At 48.9% G+C, this 14,185-nt stretch overlaps 1 protein-coding gene across 1 annotated transcript in view; it reads left to right on the forward strand.

Moving 5' to 3' along the window:
- Nucleotides 1-780: 780 nt before the first annotated feature.
- Nucleotides 781-14,185, forward strand: part of LOC132386086 (beta-1,3-N-acetylglucosaminyltransferase lunatic fringe-like) — a 53,967-nt gene continuing 40,562 nt past the window's right edge. Inside the window, exon 1 of the mRNA XM_059958381.1 lies at nt 781-1,342. Within this exon, the coding sequence (XP_059814364.1) occupies nt 995-1,342 (348 nt within the window). The 5' untranslated portion in view covers nt 781-994. The remainder of the gene's footprint in view (nt 1,343-14,185) is intronic.

Here is a 14,185-nt window from a genome sequence, read left to right on the forward strand (position 1 = left end):
TATCTTATACTGCTCACATTTTCTTGTGGGCATTCACAGGTGAAAAAATACAATAGAATCAATGAAAAACTACAAACAAGCTAAGAATGACAAGCAACCAATGTGGAGTCGAAGACAAACTGGGCAAATTTAATATTAATTAAGTAATAAATAAATAATACAGTACTGAGAACATGTTACAGAGTATTATTTATATTCTGCAGAGTCACTGCCATTCCTGACTTCTACGTCAAAGTCAAAGTGGAGTTTATTGTCATCTGCTCAAGTACATGTCGGCACGGGAGCAAAGAAAAGAAGCTGCAGTAGAGATACAGTACAACATTCACAAGAAAATCATCAACTAAACATGATGCAAAAACATTATCCGAAATTATACAAGAAAGAAACAGTAAAAATCAAGGCCCATTCCAGCGCAAAGTGGTCAAAGCAAAGCACTCTCGCTGAACACTTCAAACGTGGTGTGTACGTTTGAATTGATACCTGCGGTTTCTAAAGGGTTAAAGCCCCGCTCTCTATTCTGGCTGTATCCCGCCCATTCCTTTCCTCTCGCGATGCTATTGGTGGATAGTAGATGCCAGTCATCCTTGTAGCCACGCCCACACACCCGCTTCCCCGAAATTGACTCAAAACTGTTATCAAGTGGTGACTAATTGAGAGCCGGACAGACGGCAGGTGGTTCGGGCCGCTCAGCAGCCGGTTGTTTGGGGGCCGATCCACAAAATTACCATATCAAAGCTAAAAGGAAATTTTAAAAATTAAGAGTGACCTTTATGATTTTATTAAATACGATGAGTTATTCTAATCTCGAATTATTGGTAAAAATATATTCACCAAGAAGAGGAAATCTGTAAAGGTTGAACAATGCAAAGTGAAGATTGACAATGGCATTTAATTTTAAAACTATTTCTGCAAAACAAGGATCTTGGAACTGTTTTAACGGGATTTCACTCAGTGATGGGTAGTCCACTCGCCTCAGTGTAGAATCGGAAGCAAAATGCGCTTTTGCCTGAAGAAGGTCTTTCTGATGATATCTGGGGCCACAGTCACTTTCCTTCTCCTGGCGTTGGTGGATTACCAGCGGCGAGGAGGCAGCAGCGGGGTCAAGGTGAACGCCGGCCGGCTGTCGGCCGCTCCGAGCGTCCGGGGTGCCGGAGGGGACCCGCCGCCCGGAGCAGTCAAACCCGGGCTGACATCTCAAGGGACGCACCCCTCAGAGCGAGCGGCTCGGCAGCGGAAAGTGGAACTGAAGGACATCTTTATCGCCATCAAAACCACTCACAAATTCCACAAATCCAGACTGGAAGTGCTTCTGCAGACCTGGATCTCAAGAGCTTGGAAACAGGTATTTTTTTTTAAAAAAAAATTAATATTTTTTATCTGCATCTTAAGCCCGGGTACCGTGCGCTCGGGAACAACGATGAACATACTCGGCGGGTCAGGCAATATCTGTGAAGACATGTCACACAAAAGCGGTCCTTCGGCCCGAGATGCCCGTGCGGAACACGATGTCAAACTAAAGGAATCCCTCGGTCCCCTGTACATTCACGTGTCGGCATAAACGCCTGGTAAACTCCGTTATAGAATTTGCTGCACAATCAGAATCCGGTTTATAATCACCGGCGTGTGTCGTACAATTTGTTAACCTAGCAGCAGCAGTTCAATGCAGTACACAATATAGAAGAAAAGAGTAAAAAATAAATAAGTTCCTCAATTTCAATCCATGTATATTGAAGTTTTAAATCGTGCAAAACCGAAAGTAATATATATTTGTAAAAGTGAGGTAGTGTTCACGGGTTCAATGTGCATTTAGGAATGGGATGGCAGAGGGGAAGAAGCTGTTCCTGAATCGCTGAGTGTGTGTCTTCAGGCTTCTGTACCTCCTACCTGATGGTAACAGTGAGAAAAGGGAATGCCCTGGGTGCTGGAGGTCCTTAATAATGGACGCTGCCTTTCTGGGACACTGCTCCCTGAAGATGTCCCGGTACATTGTAGGCTAGTACCCAAGATGGAGCCGACTAAATTTAGGACCACACACTCACTATTCTCTGCATATTCCCTTTAAACTCACACCCCGCCCCCGCCATCGGAAAGTCCTGACCCCTAGTACTAGATGTTGTAACCTTGGGGGAGAAAGGACTTCTCCTGCTATTTCTCTCATAACTGAATGAATTTCCACCGGGTCTTCCCTCAGCCTCTGATTCTGCAGAGAAAACGTCCCAAGTCTGTCCACCCTCTCCTTGTAGCACGTACTCTCTAATCCGGGCAGCACCCTGGGGAACCCCAGAATCTGAATTGGAATCACAACCAGGTTTATTATCACTAACATGCAATATAACCATATAACAATTACAGCACGGAAACAGGCCATCTGGGCCTTTCTAGTCTGTGCTGAACGCTTACTCTCACCTAGTCCCACTGACCCGCACTCAGCCCATACCCCTCCACTCCTTTCCTGTCCGTATACCCATCCAATTTTACTTTAAATGACAATATCAAACCTGCCTCTACCACTTCTACTGGAAGCTTGTTCCGCACAACCACCACTCTCTGAGTAAAGAAGTTCCCCCTCGTGTTACCCCTAAACTTTTGCCCCCTAACTCTCAACTTGTCCTCTTGTTTGAATCTCCCCTATTCTGAATGGAAAAAGCCTATCCCCGTCAACTCTATCTATCCCCCTCATAATTTTAAATACCTCTATCAAATCTCCCCTCAACCTTCTATGCTCCAAAGAATAAAGACCTAACTTGTTCAACCTTTCCCTGTAACTTAGGTGCTGAAACCCAGGTAATGTTCTAGTAAATCTTCTCTGTACTCCCTCAATTCAATATGATTCAATAATTGAGCATTATGTTTTAATAAGTCATGAAATTGTTTAGTGACAGCGGTACACTGCAATATTTAAAAAAATACTATAAATTACAGTAAGCTGCGTATATATAAAATAAATTTACAAAGCAGTGCAAAAAGAGAGCCAAACTGTAATGGGTTGATTGTCAGTTCAGAAATCTGATGGCAGAGGGGAAGAAGCTGTGCCTGAAATGTTGAGTGTGTGTCTTCAGGCTTCTGTACCTCCTCCCTGATGGGAGGATTGAGAAGAAGGTATGTTCTGGATGCTGAGGGCCTTAAAGGTTGGATAGATCTTTGCATGGTGGGGGAATTAAGGATTCTGGGGAAAAGGCAGGTGGGTGGAGATGAGTCCATGGCCAGATCAGCCACGATCTTATTGAATGGCGGGGTAGGCTCAATGGGCCGGATGGCTGACTCCTGCTCCTATTTCCTATGTTCTTATGTTCTCAAAGATGGATGGTGGAGAATCTAGTGCCCATGTTGGAGCTGGCTCAGCTTACAACTGTCTGCAACTCTTTTTCCTATCCTTTGCAGTGGCCCCTCCATACTAAACCAAATGCTCTCCATGGTACACCCTGTAAAAATTTGCAAGAGTCTTTGGTGACATAGCAGATCTCCTCAAACTCCTCATGAAGTATGGCTACCGATGTGCCTCTTTCACGATTACGTCAATGCGCTGCATTAATACGACCAGAGTGCGCCACATCATGCTGGCTTTCTTGATATGCGTAGCGGCTAGCGCGCCACTATTACAGCTCGGGGTGTCGTAGGTGGAGTTCAATCCCAGCATCCTCTGTGAGGAATCTGTACGTCTTCTCCATGGAATGTGTGAGTTTCCTTCGGATGCTCTGGTTTTCTCCCGCAGTCCAAAGGTGTACTGGTCATTGGTCATTGTAAGTTGTCATATGATTAGGTTAGGGTTAAATTGGGGGTTGTCAGGGTTGCTGGGCAGCACAGCTCGAAGGGCTGAGAGGACCTACTCCGTGCTGTATCGCTAAATAAAAATTAAACAAAATACTTACCTCCTATAGCAGTGCCTTGACTTCCTCAGGAGGCTAAAGAAATTCGGCATGTCACCCTTTGACCCGCACCGGTTTTTACCGATGCTCCACCGAAAGCATCCTATCCAGAACCATCGTGGCTCAGTACGGCAACTGCTCTGCCCGTGACCACAGGAAACCGCAGAGAGTTGTGGACACAGCGCATCACAGAAACCAGCCTCCCCTCCATGGACTCTGTCTACACTTCCCACTGCCTCAGTAAAGCAGCCAGCACAATCAAACACCCCACCCTTCATGGACCTACACTCTTCTCCCCGTTCCCATCGGACTCGAGACACAAAAGCCTGAAGTCATGTATCACTAGGCTTCTATCCCACTGTTAATAGACTATTGAATGGACTACCAGTACCGTAACAGGCGCTCTGGGCCACTGGTACCGTAACAGGAGCTCTGGACCACTAGTACTGTAACAGGTGCTCTGGACCACTAGTACCGTAACAGGCGCTCTGGACCACCAGTACCGTAACAGGAGCTCTGGACCACCAGTACCGTAACAGGAGCTCTGGACCACCAGTACCGTAACAGGAGCTCTGGACCACCAGTACCGTAACAGGAGCTCTGGACCACCAGTACCGTAACAGGAGCTCTGGACCACCAGTACCGTAACAGGAGCTCCGGACCACTAGTACCGTAACAGGAGCTCCGGACCACTAGTACCGTAACAGGAGCTCCGGACCACTAGTACTGTAACAGGTGCTCTGGACCACTAGTACCGTAACAGGCGCTCTGGACCACCAGTACCGTAACAGGAGCTCTGGACCACCAGTACCGTAACAGGAGCTCTGGACCACCAGTACCGTAACAGGAGCTCCGGACCACCAGTACCGTAACAGGAGCTCCGGACCACTAGTACCGTAACAGGAGCTCCGGACCACTAGTACCGTAACAGGAGCTCCGGACCACTAGTACCGTAACAGGAGCTCCGGACCACTAGTACCGTAACAGGAGCTCCGGACCACTAGTACCGTAACAGGAGCTCCGGACCACTAGTACCGTAACAGGAGCTCCGGACCACTAGTACCGTAACAGGAGCTCCGGACCACTAGTACCGTAACAGGAGCTCCGGACCACTAGTACCGTAACAGGAGCTCCGGACCACTAGTACCGTAACAGGAGCTCCGGACCACTAGTACCGTAACAGGTGCTCTGGACCACTAGTACCGTAACAGGCGCTCTGGACCACCAGTACCGTAACAGGCGCTCTGGACCACCAGTACCGTAACAGGAGCTCTGGACCACCAGTACCGTAACAGGAGCTCCGGACCACCAGTACCGTAACAGGAGCTCCGGACCACCAGTACCGTAACAGGAGCTCCGGACCACCAGTACCGTAACAGGAGCTCCGGACCACTAGTACCGTAACAGGAGCTCCGGACCACTAGTACCGTAACAGGAGCTCCGGACCACTAGTACCGTAACAGGAGCTCCGGACCACTAGTACCGTAACAGGAGCTCCGGACCACTAGTACCGTAACAGGAGCTCCGGACCACTAGTACCGTAACAGGAGCTCCGGACCACTAGTACCGTAACAGGAGCTCCGGACCACTAGTACCGTAACAGGAGCTCCGGACCACTAGTACCGTAACAGGAGCTCCGGACCACTAGTACCGTAACAGGAGCTCCGGACCACTAGTACCGTAACAGGAGCTCCGGACCACAAGTACCGTAACAGGAGCTCCGGACCACTAGTACCGTAACAGGAGCTCCGGACCACTAGTACCGTAACAGGAGCTCCGGACCACTAGTACCGTAACAGGAGCTCCGGACCACTAGTACCGTAACAGGAGCTCCGGACCACTAGTACCGTAACAGGAGCTCCGGACCACTAGTACCGTAACAGGAGCTCCGGACCACTAGTACCGTAACAGGAGCTCCGGACCACTAGTACCGTAACAGGAGCTCCGGACCACTAGTACCGTAACAGGAGCTCCGGACCACTAGTACCGTAACAGGAGCTCCGGACCACTAGTACCGTAACAGGAGCTCCGGACCACTAGTACCGTAACAGGAGCTCCGGACCACTAGTACCGTAACAGGAGCTCCGGACCACTAGTACCGTAACAGGAGCTCCGGACCACTAGTACCGTAACAGGAGCTCCGGACCACTAGTACCGTAACAGGAGCTCCGGACCACTAGTACCGTAACAGGAGCTCCGGACCACTAGTACCGTAACAGGAGCTCCGGACCACTAGTACCGTAACAGGAGCTCCGGACCACTAGTACCGTAACAGGAGCTCCGGACCACTAGTACCGTAACAGGAGCTCCGGACCACTAGTACCGTAACAGGAGCTCCGGACCACTAGTACCGTAACAGGAGCTCCGGACCACTAGTACCGTAACAGGAGCTCCGGACCACTAGTACCGTAACAGGAGCTCCGGACCACCAGTACCGTAACAGGAGCTCCGGACCACCAGTACCGTAACAGGAGCTCCGGACCACTAGTACCGTAACAGGAGCTCCGGACCACTAGTACCGTAACAGGAGCTCCGGACCACTAGTACCGTAACAGGAGCTCCGGACCACTAGTACCGTAACAGGAGCTCCGGACCACTAGTACCGTAACAGGAGCTCCGGACCACTAGTACCGTAACAGGAGCTCCGGACCACTAGTACCGTAACAGGAGCTCCGGACCACTAGTACCGTAACAGGGGCTCTGCACTACTAGTACCGTAACAGGGGCTCTGCACTACTAGTACCGTAACAGGGGCTCTGCACTACTAGTACCGTAACAGGGGCTCTGGACCACTAGTACCGTAACAGGAGCTCTGGACCTCCCAATTGACCACGCTCTGGCCTTGCACCTCACTGTCTGTCTGCACTGCACGTTGTGTAACTGGAACACTCAATTCTGCATTCTGTTACTGAATTCCTCAACGTGCTGCATGGATGCCATACAAAACAAAGATATTTCACTGGACCTTGGTACGTGACATTAATAACCAATTTACCCGTCGTGGACATGTTCCCAGGGCCATGAGTCTCGCTGTAGTGGAGTCGCATGAACACTCAGGTCGGGTATGATCCTCTCCTGTAGGGTATTCCCTTAATGGAGACCTCCTGTGTGTGACTTTGCTTAACTTGGGGGAGGTGTATGTATCGGCAGCCACTACATGGTCTGTGACAGGTCAGGGTCAGACAGACAGACAGACAGACAGACTTTATTGATCCCGAGGGAAATTGGGTTTCGTTACAGTCGCACCAATCAAGAATTGTGTAGAAATATAGCAATATAAAACCATAAATAATTAAATAATAATAAGAAATTATTCCAAGTGGAAATAAGTCCAGGACCAGCCTACTGGCTCAGGGTGTCTGACACTCCGAGGGAGGAGTTGTAAAGTTTGATGGCCACAGGCAGGAATGACTTCCTATGACGCTCAGTGTTGTATCTCAGTGGAATGAGTCTCTGGCTGAATGTACTCCTGTGCCTAACCAGTACATTATGGAGTGGATGGGAGACATTGTCCAAGATGGCATGCAACTTGGACAGCATCCTCTTTTCAGACACCACCGTCAGAGAGTCCAGTTCCACCCCCACAACATCACTGGCCTCACGAATGAGGGGCAGGGGCATCGACCTAATGCAGAATTTCCCAGCCTGGGATCTACGAACCCACTGGTTTATGGTAGGGGTCCATGGCTTAAAGGTTAAGAATCCCTGCTCTAATGCAAGATGACTGGGGTCTCTCCACTGCTGCTGTCTTCTTCCAGCTTCACTGCTGTTGTGATATGTCATCGTCCTCCGCTGCCCATCACTGTGGCATCGGCTGGACTGCTCTTTGTTTTGGAACCACCCCTTGAACTTCCCACCATGGGTGACCCTACCGGGAACTAAGCTGCAGGCGGCATTACACTCGAAAGCTCAGGAAATCATTACGATGATCCTCTCCACCATGATGATCCTGTAGTAACAGGACAAGGAAACAACACACACAAAGTTCTCCCCGTGGCCACGTGGGTTTCCTCGGGTGCTCCGGTTATCTCCCGCTTTCCAAGGATAGGCTAGTGGGTCAATTTGTCACGTGGGTGGAATTGAGTGGCATGGGATCGTTGGGTCGGAAGAGCCTGTGACTATGCTGGAGGAACTCAGCAGGTCAGGCAGCATCTATGGAGGGGAACAAAGAGTCAGTGTTTCAGGCTGGGATCCTTCACCAGGACTGGAAAGGAAGGGGGAAGAAGCCAGGATAAGAGAGTGGGTGGAGGGGGAGAATAAGCCAGCAGGCGAGAGGCAAGACCAAGTGAGGGAGAAGATAGGTAGGTGGGAATGGAAGGGGAGTTGAAATGACAAACTGGGATACGGCAGGTGAAAAAGGTAAAGGACTGAAGAAGGAGGGATCTGTTGGGAGAGGAGAGTGGACCAAAGGAGAAAGGGAATGAGTAAGAGTACCAGGGGAAGATGATGGGCAGTTGTGAAGAGGAAGGGTAGGAGGGGAGACAATGGGGAATAGGAAAAGAGAGAAGGGGCCCTACCCCCTCTGATTCAAAGTTTGTGGTCAAGTCTGTCAAAGGCAACTTTCACCTAACACCTGGTTTGAGAGAGAGGTCTGGCCACTAAGACACAGCTGAGATATACCCAGCAGTATCGCTTTCCAGCTTTGAGTCTCCGGTGAAATGTCTGGAGTAGTTTTGTTTATTACAGAGTCTATAAAGAGTATTCACCCCCTTTGTCATATTTAGCAGACACACCTTTGATAGCAATTACAGCCTTGAGTCTGTGTGGATAAGTCTCTATCAGCTTTGCACACCTGGAAAAAACTATTCTTCTTAACTGTTCAAGCTCTGCTAGATTGCATGGGGATTGTGAGTGAACAGCCCTTTTCAAGTCCAGCCACAAATTCTCAGTTGGATTGAAGTCTGGACTTTTACTTGGCCACTCCAGGATATCAACTTTGTTGTTTTTAAGTCATTCCTGCATAGATTTGGCTTTGTACTTGGGGTCATTGTCTTGCTGGAAAACAAATCTTCTCCCAAGTTGCAGTTCTCTTGTAGACTGCATCAGATTTTCCTCTGGGATTTCCCTGTAATTTGCTAAATTCATTTAACCCTCTACTTTCACAAGCCTTCCATGGACAGTGGCAATGAAGTCCAGGATGCAACATGATGCAGCCACCACCAAGCTACACGGTACAGATGATGTGTTTTTGATGATGTGTGGTGTTTGGCCTACGTCAGACATGGCATTTAGTCAGGTGGCCAAAAAGCTCAATTTTGGTTTCATCAGACCATAGAACCTTCTTCCAGCTGACTTCAGAGTCTCCCACGTGCCTCCTGGCAAAGTCTAGCTGAGGTTTCATGTGAGTTTTTTTTTCTAACAGTGGCTTTCTCTTTGCCACTCTCCCATAAAGCTGTGACTGGTGACGCACCCAGGCAGCAGTTGTTGTATCACCGTCTCTCCCATCTCCGCCACTCGTAACTCCTCCAGAGTTGTCTCGGGTCTCATACTGGCCTCCCTCACTAGTCTCCTTCATGCACAGTCACTCAGTTTTTGAGGACAACCTGCTCTGGGCAGATTTACAGCTGTACCATATTCTTTCCAGTTCTTGATGATTGACTTAACTGTACTCCAAGGGATAGTCAGTGACTTGGAAATTTCCCTGACTTTTACACTTCAAAAACCTTTCAGTGGAGTTGCCCTGCGAGTGCTCTTGCCTTCATGGTGAAGTCTTTGTCAGGATGCTGACTTGCCAGCAGTTGGGCCTTCCAGATACAGGTGTATTTTTACTACAATCAATCGAAACACCCTGACTGCCCACAGTAATCTTAATTTAACTAATTATGTGACTTCTAAAATCAGTTGGCTGCACCAGTGAAGATTTGGTGTGTCACGTTAAAGGGGATGAATACATGCAATCAATAATTTTGTGTCTTATGTTTGTAATGAATTTTGATCACTTTGTAGAGATCTATTTTCCTTTTGACATGGAAGGTTTTTTTTGTTGATCAGAGTGAAAAAGCCAAATTAAATCCACTGTGATCCAATATTGTAAAACAATAAAGCATGAAAACTTCCGGTGGGGGGTGTGAATACTTTTTATAGGGACTGCATGTGCATTGCAACCTATATTGTTGAATTGAATTTTGAAGAATGCACGTTTTCTGAAAAAAATAAGAGGCATTGTGTCATACTCCATCTGAAAAATGGCAAATAGCAATGAAAGATGTTTGAAGCTGCCCAATTTTGTCTCTTCATATGGTGGTGTAGCAGTTAGCGTAGTGCATTACATCACCATCAGTGTTCAGTCCCCCCTGCTGTCTGTAAGGAGTTTGCACGCTCTCCCCATGTTCCCTCCAGGTGTTCCAGTTTCTTGCACGTTGCACTCCTCAGGGCCCTGCTGTTCACTGTGTAAGACCGACCCTGAGAGGTCCCACCGAAGTGTAACTCCTCACACTTGTCTGCATTGAATCCCATCCTTGGACTGTGCTGTTTGTTGACACAAGTGACACATCTCACCGTGTGTTTCGAAGTACACGTGAGAAATAAAGCCAATATATAATTTTTACACTGGTGAGGCCTGTCCACAGATATTGTGGATGATTGGGCAATGCCAGTTTCGCTATTGCACCCCACCACAGCAGAAGCTCCCTGATTGGATATCGGAGTCAGATAGTCATAGAACACTACAAGCACAGAAGCAGGCCTCTCAGTCCATCTGGACTATGCTGAACTATTTATCTGCCTAGTCCCATTGAGCTGCAGCTGAACCACAGACCTCCAAACCCCTCCCATCCACGTACCTATCCAAATTTCTCTTAAATGCCAAAATCAAACTCACATCCACCACCTCTGTTGGCAGCTCATTCCACACTCTCACCACCCTCTGAGTGAAGAAGATTCCCCTTAAACATTTCACCTGTAACCCATGACTCCCAGTTCCAGTCCTGGTTCTCGCTGGCCAGGAGCCTCTTCATGGGCACCCGTTATGCAAGAGCCATTAAGCAAACTATGAGTTGAGGACTCATTGTGGCTTCTGCCAGCCAGGAGTTGACTGGTTTACTGAGAAACACCATTTCCTGCCACTGTCTGGTTTCTGTTATAGTTGTGATATTGGGAAGCCTGGTGACCGTGAATAGCACGCTACTGTCTGTAAGGAGTTTGTACGTCCTCCCTGTGACCCCATGGGTTTCCTCCGGGTGCTCCGGTTTCCTCCCACAGTCCACGGATGTACGGGTCAGGGTTGGTGAGTTGTGGTGCTGGAAGCTCGGCAATACTCGCTAGCTGCTCCCAGCTCATCTGCGGACCGTGTGCATTTCACTCTGTGTTTCAAAGGTACATTTAATGTCAGAGAAATGCATACAATATACATCCTGAAATGCTTTTACTTCACAACCATCCAGGAAAACAGAGGAGTGCTGGCAAAGAATGAACAACAGTTAAATGTTAGAACCCCAAAGTACCCCCCAGCTCCCCTCCCTCCTGCGTGTAAGTGGCAGCGAGCAACGATCCGCACCCCCCATGGCAAAAAAGCATCGGCACCCGCCACCAACACTCAAGCATAAGCAAGGCAACAGCAATGACACAGACTTGCAGTTACCCCAAAGACTGCTTGTTCACCTGGTATTCGACCTCCCACAGGCTCTCTCTCTCTCTCTCTAAGAAGGGAGAAAGGGGTGTCTCCGTTTCACAGCGAGAGGGGAAACAAAAACAACTCGCTGGTTTACGATGCTAGAAGTCCATTATGTTGCTTTTTCCGAGCTCTGTGCCCAAAGATCTCGGGTCTCTGGGCACACAGCCGGAGATCTTCCATCTCCAACAACACACGGATCTCCTGCAGAGGCGCCAACCTCCAATCCCTCCGCTTTCCCGAGCCACGAGATCTCGGTCCTCCGCAGGTGAGCGAGACTCCCAGGCCGAGCCCTTGGCGTGCCGAGCAAACCATTGGTGAAACCCCCAGAGAGGGTCCCATTCCCGCAAAGAGCCGTAGTCAGCGTGTGACTCCAGGTCAGGGTCTTCAAAAGAACCTTGAAAGGGAAAAATAGAGATATTAAAGATGGGACTAGAGCTGTTTATGAAGATGCAAACGAAGGAGTTGCCGTTAGGTGCCATTAATCCTCCCAAGCTCCTCCCCTTGATTCGAACTACATGTGACAGATAAAGCTCATTTGTATGGAAGAGTGTAGGGACTGAGAGGATATTGATGCTAATCTCCTTGCAGTAGCTCAGTCGGAGGAAGTATTTCAGAGTCAGGGTTGTTTGATGTAAACGGGGTGCTTTCGGCAGCCATCACTCTAACAGTGACACAGGTGTTGTGAACATCTTTTGCTGATATCAGTCAATGATAAAAAACAAATGGGTGCAGGATTTTGGACATGAGAAAAGAAGTCATACGGGCAGAATTAGGCCTTTTGGCCCATTGAGTCTCTCAACCATACCATTATTTTCCCTCTCTCCTTAACCTTTGATGCCCTTATTAATGAAGAACCTATCAACCTTTGCTTTAAATATACCCAATGACTTGGCCTCCACAGCCATGAATTCCCCAAATTCACCACCCTCTGGCTAAAGAAATTCGACCTCATCTCTGTTCTAAGAGATTCTGTGGCCGCTGAAAGTCTTGGGCAATGCACACAGAATGCTGGAGGAGATCAGGAAATTCTGTGTGTTTACTCCCCTCCGTAGCTGACTGGCAGTGGCCTGCAGGCTTCACTCTCCTCTGTGCCGTAGCTGACTGGCAGTGGCCTGCAGGCTTCACTCTCCTCTGTGCCGAACTGGCCCCGGGGCTGCAAACTTGCTTTCGAGGACTCTCATGTTCTGAGTGTTTATTTGTTTACATTTTTTATTGTTTGCACGAATTTCAAAGAATTTCTTTGTCACATGGAGATTCTCGTGGATTCTCTTGTTTCTTCCTGTGGCTGCCTGAACGAAGATGAAACTCAAGGTTGTATATGGTATCTATATCTCAATAATAAATGTCCTTTGAACTTTGAGTTCCTCCTCAGTGTGGCTGAAGGATTTTGATGGTGGGCCTTGCCACGACGTGCTTCCGTCTCGGAGGAAACAGTATGCCATGACTGTGTGGAATGGAATTGAGGGGCTGAGTGCCTCCTGCTGCTCCGATCCTCCTGTGTTACCAGACACAAGCACATACTGGAAGGGCAGAATAACTTGTGTTGTGCTGTAAAATTTACTCATGACAAGCTCAGTTACAGTGAGCTCAGTACCGAATGCGTGACAATTCAATGTGTTTAGTTTTTAATTGCGTGGAGGGGAAGTCCCATGAGCAGTGGACGTGTAACAGAGGAGACACACGGGGATGTGTAACGGAGGAGGCACGTGGGATGTGTAACGGAGGAGACACACGGGGATGTGTAACGGAGGAGGCACGTGAGATGTGTAATGGAGGAGACACACGGGGATGTGTAATGGAGGAGACACGTGTGGGTTGTGTAACGGAGGAGACACACGGGATGTGTAATGGAGGAGACACACGGGATGTGTAATGGAGGAGACACACGTGGGATGTGTAACGGAGGAGACACACACGGGGATGTGTAACGGAGGAGACACACGGGGATGTGTAACGGAGGAGACACACGGGGATGTGTAACGGAGGAGACACACGGGGATGTGTAACGGAGGAGACAGGCACAGAATGCGTACTGGAGGAGACACGTGCGGGATGCGTAACGGAGGAGAGACACATGCAGGATGCGTAACGGAGGAGAGACACGTGCGGGATGCGTAACGGAAGAGAGACACGTGGATGTGTAACGGAAGAGAGACACGTGGATGTGTAACAGAGGAGACATGCATGGGGATGTGTAACGGGGAGACACACGGGGATGCGTAACGGAGGAGACACGTGTGGGATGTGTAACGGAGGAGACACGTGTGGGATGTGTAACGGAGGAAAGACACGTGGATGTGTAACAGAGGAGACACGCACGGGGATGTGCAATGGAGGAGACACGCAGGATGTGTAATGGAAGGGACACACGAAGGATGTGTTACGGGGAGACACACGGGGATGTGAAAACGGAGGAGACACACATGGGGATGTGTAACAGGAGACACAAGCAGAATGTGCAATGGATAAGGCACACACACAAGATGTGTAATGGAAGAGACACATACACAATGGAAAATATTCAGTTTGTTTTATCAGTCGCGTTTCGAGTGATCAGATCAGTATCTCAGACGTGGGCTTGTCACTGAGAGGCTTCGTGACAGTGTGTGCTCAGTACATCCTGTTACAGAGGAGTGCAGCTGCTGTATGTTCACCCAAACCATTCTCTGCCACCGAGAACCAGAAAGCTGTCTGGACAGTTTCAGTT

The sequence above is a fragment of the Hypanus sabinus genome, unplaced genomic scaffold (assembly GCF_030144855.1).
Source record: "Hypanus sabinus isolate sHypSab1 unplaced genomic scaffold, sHypSab1.hap1 H_9, whole genome shotgun sequence".
Lineage (NCBI taxonomy): Eukaryota > Metazoa > Chordata > Chondrichthyes > Myliobatiformes > Dasyatidae > Hypanus > Hypanus sabinus.